Here is a 14,633-nt window from a genome sequence, read left to right on the forward strand (position 1 = left end):
CAGTGTTTCCAGCTTGGGGTCTATTGACCCCCTTGGTTAATGGTAGGGGTCCATGGCATAAAAAAGTTGGGAATCCCTGCCTTAATGGGGTGGTGATAGTAACTGCCTAACCCCTAAAAGACAGTTTGGCATCATAGTTGCATTTCATCAAGCCCCATCCATGTAACTGTATGTTTCTTACACCCTCGCGGGTATCCAGTTTCTGTGTAAATGAGTTTTGCCCCAAGAGCTGCTGGATTTCTTTATGTCTATTTTATATTATTTTCTGTCAGTTTTGAACTCCGCTGCAAGTTGAAACAGCTTCCCTTCATCAGCAATGTTGGAATGCCGGATATAAAAAGAAAATTTCGGGGTGGCATAGTTGCATAGTGGTTAACGTAACACTGTACTCGTGCCAGTAACCTTCGTTCAATTCCCACCACCATTGGTAAGGAGTTTTTATGTCCTCCCTGTGACTGCGTGGGTTTCCTCCAGGTGCTCCGGTTTCCACCCACATATCGAAGACGTATGGGTTCGTAGGTTAAATAGTCACATGGGTGTAACTGGGCTCATTAGGCTGGAATGGCTTGTTACCGTGCTGTATTGCTGAACAAAAATAAATAAAATACTCAGCAGATTGAGCAGCATCTGTGGAGGAGGAAAAGACAGTTACAAATTTGTATTTGCCTTTCTTCATCTACCTCTCAAACCTTTTGGAATCCCTAAATATCTCTGTCATATCATCTCTCCCTTTTAGATAGAAAGGCCTCTTGGCCTTTTCTGGTGACTCCTCCCAATCTTGGCCTTCATCCTTGTAAAGTTTTTTGCATTTTATTTGTTGCCTCTGTCCACGGTGTAATTTTAACACCGGAAATGGATATAACCTACCTCTAGAACATCTCCTGCTATCACTGTGAGCTCCTTGGGATTCCTTTTCTTGAAGTCATAGATTGCTTTGGCAAACTTCTGCTGCCTGTTAGGTTTAAGGCAGAGATCATAGTCACAGTTGGGTTTATTGTCATGTCCAAAAGTTCATGCATGTACAGGTGCAATGAAAAACTTGCAGCACTATCACAGGTACATATCACCATATAAGCAGCAGTCAGAAGAAAAACATATTAAACATAAATTATACACAATTTTTACTAGAAAGAACATTGTTAGAACAAAGGCTATTTTAGTGCAACGTGATCAGAGTTGTCACAGTGTTGCTAAACTGTAGTGATTCTGTTTTTTACCATTTGGTTTAAGATACAATAGTTGAGGGGAAGTAGATATTTGTGAACATCGCACACACACACACACACACACACACACACACACACGCACACACAAAACACTGAAGGTCAGAGAGCATTTATGGAGGGTAATAAACAGATGACGTTACAGTGCTGGTGGTGTGGCTCTTCAATCCTCTGTATCTCCTACCCGACAATAGCATCAAGGGACGAGGGAAAATCCTTTTGGTAACAGGCAAAACCCAAGGGCAGGGTTGAGTCCGGGTCACTAGAGCTGAAAGCAGAATTTCTTCAGGCTGTGCTACTGCGCCACCCTGTGTTAGGGACTGATCTTGGCATGTGCCCATCCAATTCCAAAAGCATTCATTCAGCTCACAGATCAGTTTTCAAATAGGCAGAGGGGAGTTGAAACTCTAGTAAATACCTGCTCAGATGGTGCACTGTAGATCAGATTAACCTGATATATAAAAAGGATTTTCAACAATGGCTCTGCTCTGCATCTCACTGTTTTGGTAGAGTGCATCTCTCTCTAAAGATCTCATAAAAGTTTTCTTTTACATCTCTACCAGACAAATCAGGGCATTGAATATAGAACAACACACACACAATGCAGGAAGAACTCAGCAAGTCAGGCAGCATCAGACTACTGATGAAGGGTCTCGGTCCAAAGTGTTGCCCCAATTTGTTCCTCTCCATAGAGGCTGTCTGACTTGCTGAGTTCCTCCAGCATTTTGTGTGTGTGTTGCTCAAGAGTTCCAGCACCTGAAGAATCTCCTGCGCTTATGATTGAATATAGAAGTTGGGAGATTATGTTGCGACTGTACAAGAACTTGGTGAGGCCACATTTGGAGAATTGTGTTCAGTATTGTGGTCAGCCTGATATGATGTGATTAATCTGGAAAGAGTGGTAAAAATGATTTACAGGGATGTTGGAAGGAATGAATGAGAGGGAGAGGTTAGACAACTGGTCCTCGCTCCTTGAACTGTAGGAGAGAGAGGGGTGGTCTCTCTCATAGAACTGTCCAAAAAACCACGAGGGACATAGATAGGGTGACCAGGCATGGCAGCATAGTGGTTAGTGTATTGCTTTACAGTGCCAGCGATTACCAATTAGAATTCAGTTCCTGCCGCTGCCTGTAAGGAGTTCGTACATTCTCCGCATGACCACATGGGTTTCCTCCAGGTGCTCCGGTTTCCTCCCACATTTCAAAAATGTACAGTTAATGGTTGCTAAATCCTGGACATGCTATGTTGGCGCCAGAAGCGTGGGGATACTTGCAGGCTGCCCGGCACAATCCTCGCTGATTTGATTTGGTGCAGACAATTCATTTCACTCTTGATGTTTTGATATATATATGATAAATAAAGCTAATCTTTATCTTCAAGTACTGGGGAGAAAAGGGGACATAGTTTAAGGTTAGAGGTGAAAGGTTTAATAAGAACCTGAGAAGCACCTTTATTTTCCACACAGCATATGTTAGATGTATCGAACCAGCTGCCAGGGGAAGTGGCTGAGACAGGTACATTTGATTTAGTTAAGAAGTATGTGAACAAGTACTGTATATGGATGCCAAGATACAGATATGGGCTAGGTGCTGGGAAATGGGATTCTTGTGAATAGACATTTTGGTCTGCACAGGTATTGATGGGCCGAAGAGCCTTTTTCCGTTCTGTTCAACTCTGATTGAAATAGAAAAATCTGGAGACATTCAGAAAGTTAGGCAGCTTCTGGGGAGAGAGAATCACAGTCAAAATTGCAGGTGATGCAAGTCAAAAGAACTGCAAATGCAAAAATCTGACAGTTTAATGATTTTAATGAAAATTTAATGAATTTAACAAAAAATCTGTGGCCCTTCATAGATTATAATTCCAACATCTGAAACATTATTTCTCTTTCCATGGATATTGCCTGCCCTGTTTAGCATTTCTAGTAATTTCTGTCTCTATGTAATATTTCAGGCCAATGACCCTTCATCAGAAACTTCCATTTTCCAAACTGTAATTTTTTTTATATTTTAGATTTTTAGCATATGGAGTTCTTTTGCTCTCCAGCTGTGATTGACAAGCATTCATCATCCTTTCTTCAGAGAAAATAGTTTCCACATTACCAGAACATATTTTAAAAATCTATCAGAATTCTTCTAAATTTTGAATGTTCCCCTTAAGCCTCTCTGTTTTGAGGAGAATAATTCCATTATTCCCATTCTCTCCACTTTATGAAGTCCTCTCCTCCCTGAAAGCATGCTGACAAATTTCTTCACCATTCGTGCTGAAGCTTTCTCATCCAGTAACCCTGTGATGAGCAGACAGATGATCAAGATGGATAGAACTGCCCTCCTCATTTGTGATACCACACTCACCTCTCAAACATGTCATTACTTTGCCAAGTGCCATTCCCCATCTGAAAATGCAAGGCAAAATTCTATGAAATATTTGCAAGGTTTTGTTAAAATACTATAATAATGACATATTTTTGAGAACAAAAACTAATGCTTAAACACTGAGAATAAACACATTATAGAATAACATATTCACGTTGAACTCCACTTCTTAAATTTGCTTTTGCGGAATTCAGAGAAAACACATTTTGAAAGGGGTCTACAATCTACATAAACTATATATACATCCTGTGTCTAGTTTATGTGTCCAAAGACAAATCTGGCCCTGAGTTTAACTCTGAGCTACAGTGGATTATTGTCAAACTTACAGTACATGCATGTACTTTTGCTTAGTCCATGTGTAGGGCTTTTTTTCCAAATTAAGATGCTGAATATCAGAATCATGTTTAATATCACCAGCATATGTCGTGAAATCTGTTGACCTTGCAGCAGCAGTACATTGCAATACTACGGCCAATCCGTCATCCCTCTCAACCTTATTTTTCTGCCTTCTCCCTATTACTTTTGATGCCCTGATTAGACAGGAACCTATCAAACTCCAACTTAAATATACCCAATGACTTGGCCTGCACAGCTGTCTGTGGCAATGAATTCCACAGATTCAGCATCCTCTGGCTTTATGAAATATTTCCTCATCTCTGTTCTAAATGAACGTCTCTCAATTCTGAGACTGTGCCCTCTGGTTGTAGACCCCCACTAGAGGAGACATCCACTCTATCCAGACCTTTCAATATCCAATAGGTTTCGATGAGACCCCTCTCCCCATTCTTCTAAACTTGAGTGAGTACAGGCCCAGAGCCACCAAACATTACTCATATGTTAACCTCTCATTCCTGGGAACCTCCTCTGGACCCTCTCCAATGCCAATGTATCAAGAACTAGGGGAATTAGGTGTCAGGTGAGAGGGTGAGAGGGGGAGAGGCAAATACTTTCACTTAGAGGGTTGTCCATATGTGGAATGGACTGGTAGAGAAAATGGTTGAAGCAAGTACATTAATAAAATTTTAAGGACCCTTATACATGAATGGGACAAGTTGGAGAGAAATAGGCAAAATGTGGTCAAATGGGAATAGCTTAGAAGGGAACTTTGGTTGCCAAGGATCAGTTAGGCCTAATTCTGTGCGGTATGACTCTACGATAGGGAGCAAGGCAGAAGATCCTTTCCCTTGTCTGGATGGTGCTGGATGTGGAGGCATACCTCCGAATATTGGTTCAGACGTGGAATGTGTTAGGAGGGCTTTCATCATGGGCTGTGAAACCTTGGAACTTCTGCCTCAGCATGGATGCTGTTGAGATTGACTGATAAAATCCAGGGAGATAGAACATAGAACACAGCACTGGAATTGACCCTTAAGTCCATGGTGTATGTGATGACTATGCTGATTTTAACTAGTTCCATCTGCCTGCACATGATCTCTATTCCCTCCATTCTTGGCCTGTTTGTGTTCCTGTACAAATACCTATTTAGTGTCACTATCGTATCTGCTGCCACCACTTCCTCAAAGTTCAAAGGTAATGTATGATCAAAGTACATATAGATTACCATAAACTACTGTGAAATTCATTTTCTTGCAGGCATTTACAGGAAAATAAAGAAGTACAATAGAATAGAAAATCTCTACATAAACAAATGCTGACAACCAATGCACAAAAGGAAATAAACTGTGCAAATAAATAAAATTAAAAACATGAGTTAAAAGAGTCATTGAAATTGAGTCTGTACATTGTGGAATCAGTTCAGAGTGGAGGTGAGCGAAGTTATCCATGCCGGTACAGGAGCTTGATGGTTGTAGAGTAGTAAACATTCCTGAACCTGGTGGTGTGGGACCTAAGGCTCCTGTATCTCCTACCAATGGTAAGAGTTAGAAGAGAGCATGGTTTGGATGGTAGGGGTCTTTGATGATGGATGCTGCTTTCTAGTGATAATGCTCCATAGAAGTACACTCAATGATTGGGAGGGCTCTGCCTGTGATGGACTAGGCTGTATCCACCATTTTTGGTAATTCCTCAAGGAGCAAAATATTATTAGAAGGTCAGGATATCAGTACTGCCAGGATCTTGTAGAAATATAGAGCAGATTGAAGTGGCTAAGTACTTCTTTTGCTCATATTGATTTTATCAAGAGAGAAAATAAATCTGGCATGGTCAAATGGTGGAGCGGGTCTTAAATAAAGCAGGGTATTAATGGAAGTTAATGCATTGGCTTGAACAATTCAACAAACTGCCACAAGAGGGCAGCTTACCAATAAGATTGAGCAATATTTCCTAAGTGGTTAAATTTTAATACATCTCATGCCTACTTCCTCTTATCTCTTGCTGAGTCTGTTTTCTCAGTGTTCAGTACCTTACAATACCGGTAGACTTGCATATTCAGTCATGTAAAATATCAGTGGGACAATTCAGTCGTTCAGTTTAGAAGAATGAGGGGGTATCTCATTGAAACCTATTGAATGTTGAAAGTCCTAGATGAAATGGAAACAGAGAGGATATTTCCTATGGTGTGAGAGTCAGGGCAAGAGGGCACAACCTCAGAATAGAAGGAAGCTCCTTTAGAATGGAGATGAGGAGGAATTTCTTCAGCTGGAGAGTGGTGAATTGGTGGAATTGATTGCCACAGGCAGTTGTGGAGACCAAGTCATTAGGTATCTTTAATGCAGAAGTTGATTGATTCTTGATTAGTCAGGGCATGAAGGGATATGGGGAGAAGGCAGGAGATCGGGGCTTCAGGGGAAAATGGATCAGTCGTGATGAAATGGCAGAGTAGACTCAATGGGCCAAATGGCCTAATTCTGCTCCTATATCTTATGGTCTTATTAGGTCCTACTCAGGATGACTATCATCAACTGACCCTGAAGATGAAAGCCAATATCTACTACCTCACAAAGGCCCAGTGACTGGCAAGGACTGGGAGACAGGAGAGGACAGTGACTGGCAAGGACTGGGAGACAGGAGAGGACAGTGACTGGCAAGAACTGGGAGACTGGAGAGCAGAACAATAACCCAAGTCAAGTCAAGTTTTTTGTCATTTCGACCATAAACTGCTGGTACAGTACACAGTAAAAACGAAACAACATTCCTGCAGGACCCTGGTGCTACATGAAACGACACAAAACTACACTAGACTATGTGAGACAGCACAAGGCTACACTAGACTACGTAAAACAACATAAAAACTGCACCAGTCTACAGACCTGCACAGGACTACATAAAGTGCACAAAACAGTGCAGGGCAATACAATAATTAAAAAACAAGACAATAGGCACAGTAGATGACAAATTACAATATAACAATAAATGATGTAGAGGACAGTCTAGACTCTGGGTATTGAGGAGTCTGATGTCTTGGGGAAAGAAACTGTTGCACAGTCTGGTCACGACAGCCTGAATGCTTCGGTGCCTTTTCCCAGACGGCAGGAGGGAGAAGAGTTTGTATGAGGGGTGCTTGGGGTCCTTCATAATGCTGTTTGCTTTGCAGATGCAGCGTGTAGTGTAAATGTCCGTAATGGCGGGAAGAGAAACCCCGATGATCTTTTCAGCTGACCTCACTATCCACTACAGGGTCTTGCGATCCGAGATAGTGCAATTTCCGAACCAGGCAGTGACGCAGCTGCTCAGGACCCTCTCAATACAACCCCTGTAGAATGTGATGAGGATGGGGGGTGGGAGTTGGACTTTTCTCAGCCTTTGCAGAAAGTAGAGACGCTGCTGGGCTTTTTTGGCTATGGAGCTGGTGTTGAAGGACCAGCTAAAAAGTAAATTTTTAAAAAACCTAATCCCTCCTACCCACACAATGTCCATTTCCCTCCATCTTCCTCATATTCAGGCATCTCTTAAAAGCCTCTAATGTATTTGCCTCTGCCACCATACCAGGCTGCGCATTCCAGGCATCCACCACTATCTGAGTAAAAAACTTAGCCCTCACAACCCCCTTGATCCTACCCCTCTCACCTTCAATGCATGCCCTCTGTTATTAGTCATTTCTACCCTGGGGAAAAGATACTCCCTGTCTGCTCTATATATGCCTCTCATAATCTTACAAACCTCTATTGTAGTCACAGAGTCATAGGTTCATTGAATCATACAACACAGAACCAGGCCCTTTGGCCCATTACGTAACTGCTGACCAAGTTGCTTAACTGAGCTAGTCCTATTTGCCTGCATTTCTCCCATATCTCTGTAAATCTTTTTTCTCTCTGTAACTGCCCTATGGTCTTTTAATTGTTATAACTGTACCTGCTTCTTCTAACGGTTTGTTCAATATATCCACCTGCCTCTGTGTGGAAAGAAAATGGCCCTCGGGCCCCCTTTGATATTTTCCCTTCTCATCCCAAATATATGCCATCTAGTTATGGACTCCCTGCCCTTGGGAAAAGACTGCTACCACCCAAGCTTCTCATAAGAGGACTGCAGGACCTGAGTTATAAGATTGAATAGGTTAGGACTTTATTTTAGTGTTTGATTATTTATATTTGTATTTGCACAGTTTGTCTTTTGCACATTTGTTGCTTATGGCTTTTCCTTTAAATATGTTGTATTTCTTTGCTCTGTTGGAAATGCCTGCAAGAAAATGAATCTTAAGGTAGTATATGCTGACACGTACCTACTTCGCTTATATGTAAACTTTTGAACTTTGAACATCTTCATAAATCTTTTCTGCACTCTTTCCATTTTAACCATTGCTTTCCTACAACCAAGTGACCAAAACTGTACATAGTACTCCAAGTGTGACCTCACCAATGGCTTATACAATGGCAACATAAAGTCCCAGTTCCTATATACAATGCCCTGATAGATGAAAGCTAGTGTCTGGTGAGTTAATGTCTTTTTCATCACCATGACTACTTTTGCCACGGCTTTCAATGAACTATCTATTTCTGCTCCCAGGTTGTTCTGTTCCTTAACACGCCCGAGAGCCCTGCTATTCATAAGATAAATCCTATACTGGTTTCACTTTCAAAGTCCACAGGATGTTCACTCTTTACCCTGTAGTGAGCAACTGCGCAGGGACACCAGTGTGCTGGCGGATATGTTGAAGAACAGGTACCTGCTTTGTTGGATGTTCCATTTCACTACTCGGGTAGTGATTGGCAGGTGGATGATGAGATAGAGTCGAACCATCTGAAAACACAATATTGTATGGTTCCAAAGTTTCACTATTTGGCCAGTCTGATCTGCATTCAAAACACAGTAACAACTTAGGAATATGTTGGGAACTGAAGAGAGAAGCATAGTTCACAGTATGAGTTAATGATCTTTCATCAGTATGCAATTAAACAATTTCTTTATAGGTCTCCCTTTAAACTGTATGACCATGGGCCATTGTAAGTTGTTGATGTCGAGTTCAAGTTTACTGATGTTCAACTATATACATGTATACTGCCAAATGAAACAACATTCCTCTGGACCAATGTGGACAGCACAGTTCATATAACTTACACACACCACATGAAATAATGTAATCACAAATAATTAACAAAAACTAAAATGTATTCAAGAAGATTGACATTTAGCATAAAGTGCATTTTTACAACGCAAGTTAAGAAGTAAACCATATAATGCTACTGGCACTTCATAAAAGATGAGAAGTTGGTGATGGCAGTGAGTTCAGTAGTCTCACAACCTGGGGAAAAGATGCTCTTTCCTATCTTAACAGTCCTTGTTTGAGTGCTACGGTACCTCCTGCCTGATAATAGGAGGAGTCAAAGAGATTGTGGGACAGATGAGAGGGATCATTGACAATCCTAAGCGCCCTGTGTATTCAGTGCTCCTGATAAATATTTTGGATGGGTGGAAGAGAGACCCCGATGTTCCTCTCAGCAGTCCTCACAGTCATTTGTGGAGTATAACACTCAATCTAAGGCATGTTGGAATGAGTTAATCAAAGTTTCCAATCAAGTCAATTGAGAATGGGCAGGCCAGTGACAAAACCTTCCTCGAATAAAACTCAACCCAGGAATCCCACATGGAAAGTAACCAGTTACATTGTCATGTATAAAGCATAGACATAGAACAGTACAGAATAATATAGGCTCTTCAACACATGTTATTTTGCCCATTGTTAACTTACTCCAAGATCAATCTAACCCTTTCCTCCAACAAACCCCTCCATTTTTTTCAACAACCATTATATCTTGTATCTGCATCTACCATGACCCTTGGCAATGCTTTCCACATGCTTACTCTCAGAATTCCCTCTCAGCTGCATGGATGTGTAGCCGCACAGTAACTGAAATGCTCCCGCGCACATAGCCTTTGTTGCCATGCAGCTGGAGTTTTCTTTTATGTAATGCTAATGTCATTTTGAAATTATGCTAATACAATTTTGAAATCTATATTAATATACTTGTGAAACATCCTGTAATTATGTGTTTATGAATATAATCCATAAATTTTCTAAATATTAAACATACTACAACTTTTACTTTGAAACATTTTAGAGCTTCAACATATTTACATTATCAGTGCTTCAAGAGACAATATTGCTACAAATTGTAACAGAATAGAGGGTGGTAGCTCATTGCCAATTAGCTGCCAGCCCACTGATCGCTGACACCATCTAGTCAAAACATTTTACTTTTGCCTGCCTGTCAGTTTTACTTTTGACTGCCTGACATCATTTACCTCTGCTGTGAGTTGGGGTTTGTGTCTGTTTGATGTGAAAAATTCTATGTTCTGACTTTTTGGCAAGTAATATTCCAAAAACAAATCATAATTTTTGTGTATCATAGTATGTATGTCACAAAACAAAACACATTTAAAGTGCCGTGTCATTTTCAGGCCATGTAAAAATCTCCTGCTCAGAACAATGTTTGGTCTGCGCAGCTGTTAAACATAATAGAGGGAATGTTGCTACCATGATTTCTGTCCTTCAAGAGGACCACAATCTTGTCATGGCTTGGAGGCTTGTGTGCCTCAATGACTTGGAGAACTATGTTGTCTGGAGACAGGGCTTTATGCTTTGCCTCTTGGTGGGATTACCCATGCCAAACAGGTTAAAGGGCTGAGGCGGGAGTTAGAGTGGTCCCCAAATCCTCCCAAGTTTGAGGGATCAGTTCAGGGCTAACAACACTAACTGGTAAAACAAAATTGTTATGAAAACGGCAATAAAGAATCCTTCTACATCTGAGCGTGACGGTATTCCCGAGGCTCCACCCAGGACCTGCATGACTGACAGTAGTAAAAAGAGAGGAAGCCACTGACATGAGGAAGCCATGAACACTGCCAAAGGTGAACGACCTTCATCGCTGCTCTAAATACCAGTGGCGTAACACATACATTCCATGTAAAGTAGTGATCGCTGATACACAATTGTGAAACTATCATTTCCAGAATCATCAGCCAGATGTTGATATTGTCTGCAACAGTCATGATGCTGAGGTGATCAAAATGAAAACAGGATAGGTTGGTTTGTAGAATCCTTCCAAAAATATCTCCCACTTTCTAAAATTCTCTTCATCTAGCAATGATTTTTCATTTTGTTTAATAATTATAGGCCTTAAACAACTGTATGTAGTTTGTCTGGCAGACCTTGTAGTGCACCATGCATCTCCCAGACTGTTCCAGATCTTCTTCTCCTTCGCACTTGAGTATGAAGTCAATAGTTCTATGGCACTTGGTATTAGCAATGGAACAATCACGTCCATTGCTAGATCTTTCTCTGGGAGGTACTCCAGGATCTGAGAGGAGAGAGAAAAAAAACTAAACAGATGGATCTTTGATGCACAAAGTCTTCACTCAAGGAGGAACCATTGTCCAGGCCCAGTACTTTTCAGAAAACAGGCTGTGATTGATGATGTGCCATGGTGTAGCTGACTGTGTGTGGTTGAGGGAAATGAGTGTGTGGGGAAAACAGGTTACATACTTAAACCAAGATACAAGATGGGTAGGACAGTAAGCGAGGGCTTTTCTCTTTGGAGCAAAGGGGGACGAGAGGCAGCTTAATAGAGGTTTACAAGATAAGAGCCATAGATCAAACAGAGAGCTCGAGACTTTTTCCCAGGGTGTAAATTGGTAATACAAGGGGACATAATTTTATGGTGATCAGAGGAAAGTATAGTGGGGGGGGGGGGATTTTAGAAGTAAGTTTTTTTTTACAAAGAGAGTGGTAGGTGTATAGAATGCTCTGCCAGTGGTGGTGGGAGAGGCAGACACAAGAGAAGTATTTAAGAAACTCTTAAATAGGCACATGAATGACAGAAAAATGGAGGACTATGTGGGAGGGAAGGGTTAGATTAGATCTTACAGGAGGTTAAAAGGTCAGCAAAATATCATGAGGCAAAGGGCCTGTACTGCTCTATCCTATTTTCTAATAGATTTTACTGCTCTAGCAGACAGCAGAGTAGGGCATTGAGGAATGCAGTGGAACAGAGAGATCTAGGAATAACAGTGCATAGTTCCCTGAAGGTGGAGTCTCATGTAGATAGGGTGGTGAAGAAGGCTTTTGGAACGCTGGCCTTTATAAATCAGAGCATTGAGTACAGAAGTTGGGATGTAATGTTAAAATTGTACAAGGCATTGGTAAGGCCAAATTTGGAATATTGTGTACAGTTCTGGTCACCGAATTATAGGAAAGATATCAATAAATTAGAGAGAGTGCAGAGACGATTTACTAGGATGTTACCTGGGTTTCAGCACTTAAGTTACAGAGAAAGGTTGAACAAGTTAGGTCTCTATTCATTGGAGCGTAGAAGGTTGAGGGGGGATTTGATCGAGGTATTTAAAATGTTGAGAGGGATAGATAGAGTTGACGTGAATAGGCTGTTTCCATTGAGAGTAGGGGAGATTCAAACGAGAGGACATGATTTGAGAGTTAGGGGACAAAAGTTTAAGGGAAACACGAGGGGGTATTTCTTTACTCAGAGAGTGATAGCTGTGTGGAATGAGCTTCCTGTAGAAGTAGTAGAGGCCAGTTCAGTTGTGTCATTTAAGGTAAAATTGGATAGGTATATGGACAGGAAAGGAGTGGAGGGTTATGGGCTGAGTGCGGGTAGGTGGGACTAGGTGAGATTAAGAGTTCGGCACAGACTAGGAGGGCCGGAATGGCCTGTTTCCGTGCTGTGATTGTTATATGGTTATATGGTTATCCATAGACTAAATGGCTTTGTTCTGTTCCAGTGCCTCCTCGATTCCATCCCATTTTCCTATTCCAGGGTAACACTAGCAGTTATGTGGTAAGATCAAAGATCTATAGAACAAAGGAAGAAAATAGTGAGGTTTTAGCGTAATTCTTGATGTAGGAGATAATGAAAAATGTGAATTATAAATTGTAAGACGAGATGCTGAAGACACTGGAAATGCAGGGTAACACACACAAAATACTGGAGGAACTCAGCAGGTCAACTTCTCAACAGATGCTCTCCGACCTTCTGAGTTCCTCCATCATTCCGTGTGTGTTACTCAGAATTATAAAGCATCTTTAATGATGTTCAAAACACTTCAAAGCCAGTGGAGTACTTTGAAGAAACCATTGAAATGTAGAAAACACAGCAGCTAATCAATGTCCCATTGAATTGCCAGTCACCAGAGAAATAATTATGGGGGGGGATTAGGGGATAAATATGGCTAAGGTTGATAGAATGGATTTCTCCTCCCTCTCTTGAAATGGATGACACTGGAGCTTCTACAGCCACCTGAAGTAAACGTTGTGTTGGTTTCATTTCTCACTCCAAACATGACACCTGTACTGAAAATCAGCGTACCTGCAGATGCCAAAGATCTGATATAAAACCAGGAAACACTGGTAGCTTTTGTGGACAGAAAAGCAGTTAACATCTCAGGTCTCAGATCCTTTGTCAACACAGCCTGTTGACAATGCATTCTGTACATTCAGTAGTTCCTAATTCCTCTGCTCTTTCTCCATTTTCTAATTAGTAGCCTTTTCATGTCCACCTTATATAGTGCTTTATAGAACATCAAACTTAGTACACAAAGCACAGAACATAAAATGTTGATCAGTACAATACAACACAGGTATTTCAGCCCACTATGTTGTGACAACCTTTTGTGCTACTCCAAGATCAATCTAACCCTACCTTCCCACAAAATCCTCAATTTTTCTTTCATCCATGTGCCTATCTAAGAGTCTCTTAAATGTCCCTAATGTATCTACCTCTACCATCACCCCTGGCAGTGTGTTCCACACACCCACCACTCTCTGTGTGAAAAACCTACCTCTGACAGCTCCATTATACTTTCCTTCAATCACCTTAAAAGTATGACCTCTTAAATTAGCTAATGCTACCACGTGGAAACTCACAGGCTGTTTACTCGATCTACACCTCTTATCATCTTGCACAGCTCTATCATGTCTCCTCTCGTCTTCCTTTGCTCCAAAGAGCAGATCCCTGACTCGCTCAACCTTTCTTCATAAGACATGTTTTCTAATCCAGGCCCGTTCCTGGTAAATCTCTTTGGCACCCTGTCTAAAGCTTCCACATCCTTCCTATTATGAGGCGATTAGAACTGAACACAATAATCCAAGTGCGATCTAAACAAAGTTTTATAGAGCTGCAACACTACTGTCGTGGAAGTGCTAACCAAGAACACCACAGTGACTTCGAGTTTCGTTTTAAGAGTTTATTAACATGATATCATGGAGAGTCTGCAGCAGTCTCCACCACCACCAGAACTCTGATTTTTACGTTATATCGAGCTCATATTTATACAGCAGGACAAACAACTTCACATAACTTTGTTTGGCATCCCACAGTCAGTACATGATCAATCGTTTAAAAGGCAAATCAATTATCTCTCAGTGGGAGTCTAACATCTTCTTGCTTCCTGTTATCCGGACTCATAATTTACCCCCAGAGGCATTCTCCCTCCTGGTTCCAGGGGCCTAGTATGTTATTTATTGGAGTTCCTGGCACTGCACTTATCATCCAAGGTTATTCTCGACATACATCAGCAGTCTTAAGACACCCAGCTGCTCCAGAATGGTCAAGTATCCCATCATACACTTGTTTTAACCATTTCTACCGCAACTATAGAGGGCTATGGGTAACCCTAGTAATTTCTA

The 14,633-nt window shown here is 41.2% G+C and overlaps 1 protein-coding gene across 5 annotated transcripts in view; it reads right to left on the reverse strand.

The window, feature by feature from the left end:
• Positions 1 to 14,633, reverse strand: part of eps8l3b (EPS8 signaling adaptor L3b) — a 100,974-nt gene that overhangs the window by 10,295 nt on the left and 76,046 nt on the right. For all 5 annotated transcript variants that reach the window (XM_073030654.1, XM_073030653.1, XM_073030655.1 and 2 more), the window contains 4 exons: positions 11,144 to 11,292; positions 8,661 to 8,787; positions 3,578 to 3,618; positions 868 to 952 (listed from right to left, as the gene is read on the reverse strand). In XM_073030654.1, coding sequence (XP_072886755.1) covers positions 868 to 952; positions 3,578 to 3,618; positions 8,661 to 8,787; positions 11,144 to 11,292 — 402 coding nt within the window. The remainder of the gene's footprint in view (positions 1 to 867; positions 953 to 3,577; positions 3,619 to 8,660; positions 8,788 to 11,143; positions 11,293 to 14,633) is intronic.

This window comes from Hemitrygon akajei, chromosome 27 (assembly GCF_048418815.1).
Source record: "Hemitrygon akajei chromosome 27, sHemAka1.3, whole genome shotgun sequence".
Lineage (NCBI taxonomy): Eukaryota > Metazoa > Chordata > Chondrichthyes > Myliobatiformes > Dasyatidae > Hemitrygon > Hemitrygon akajei.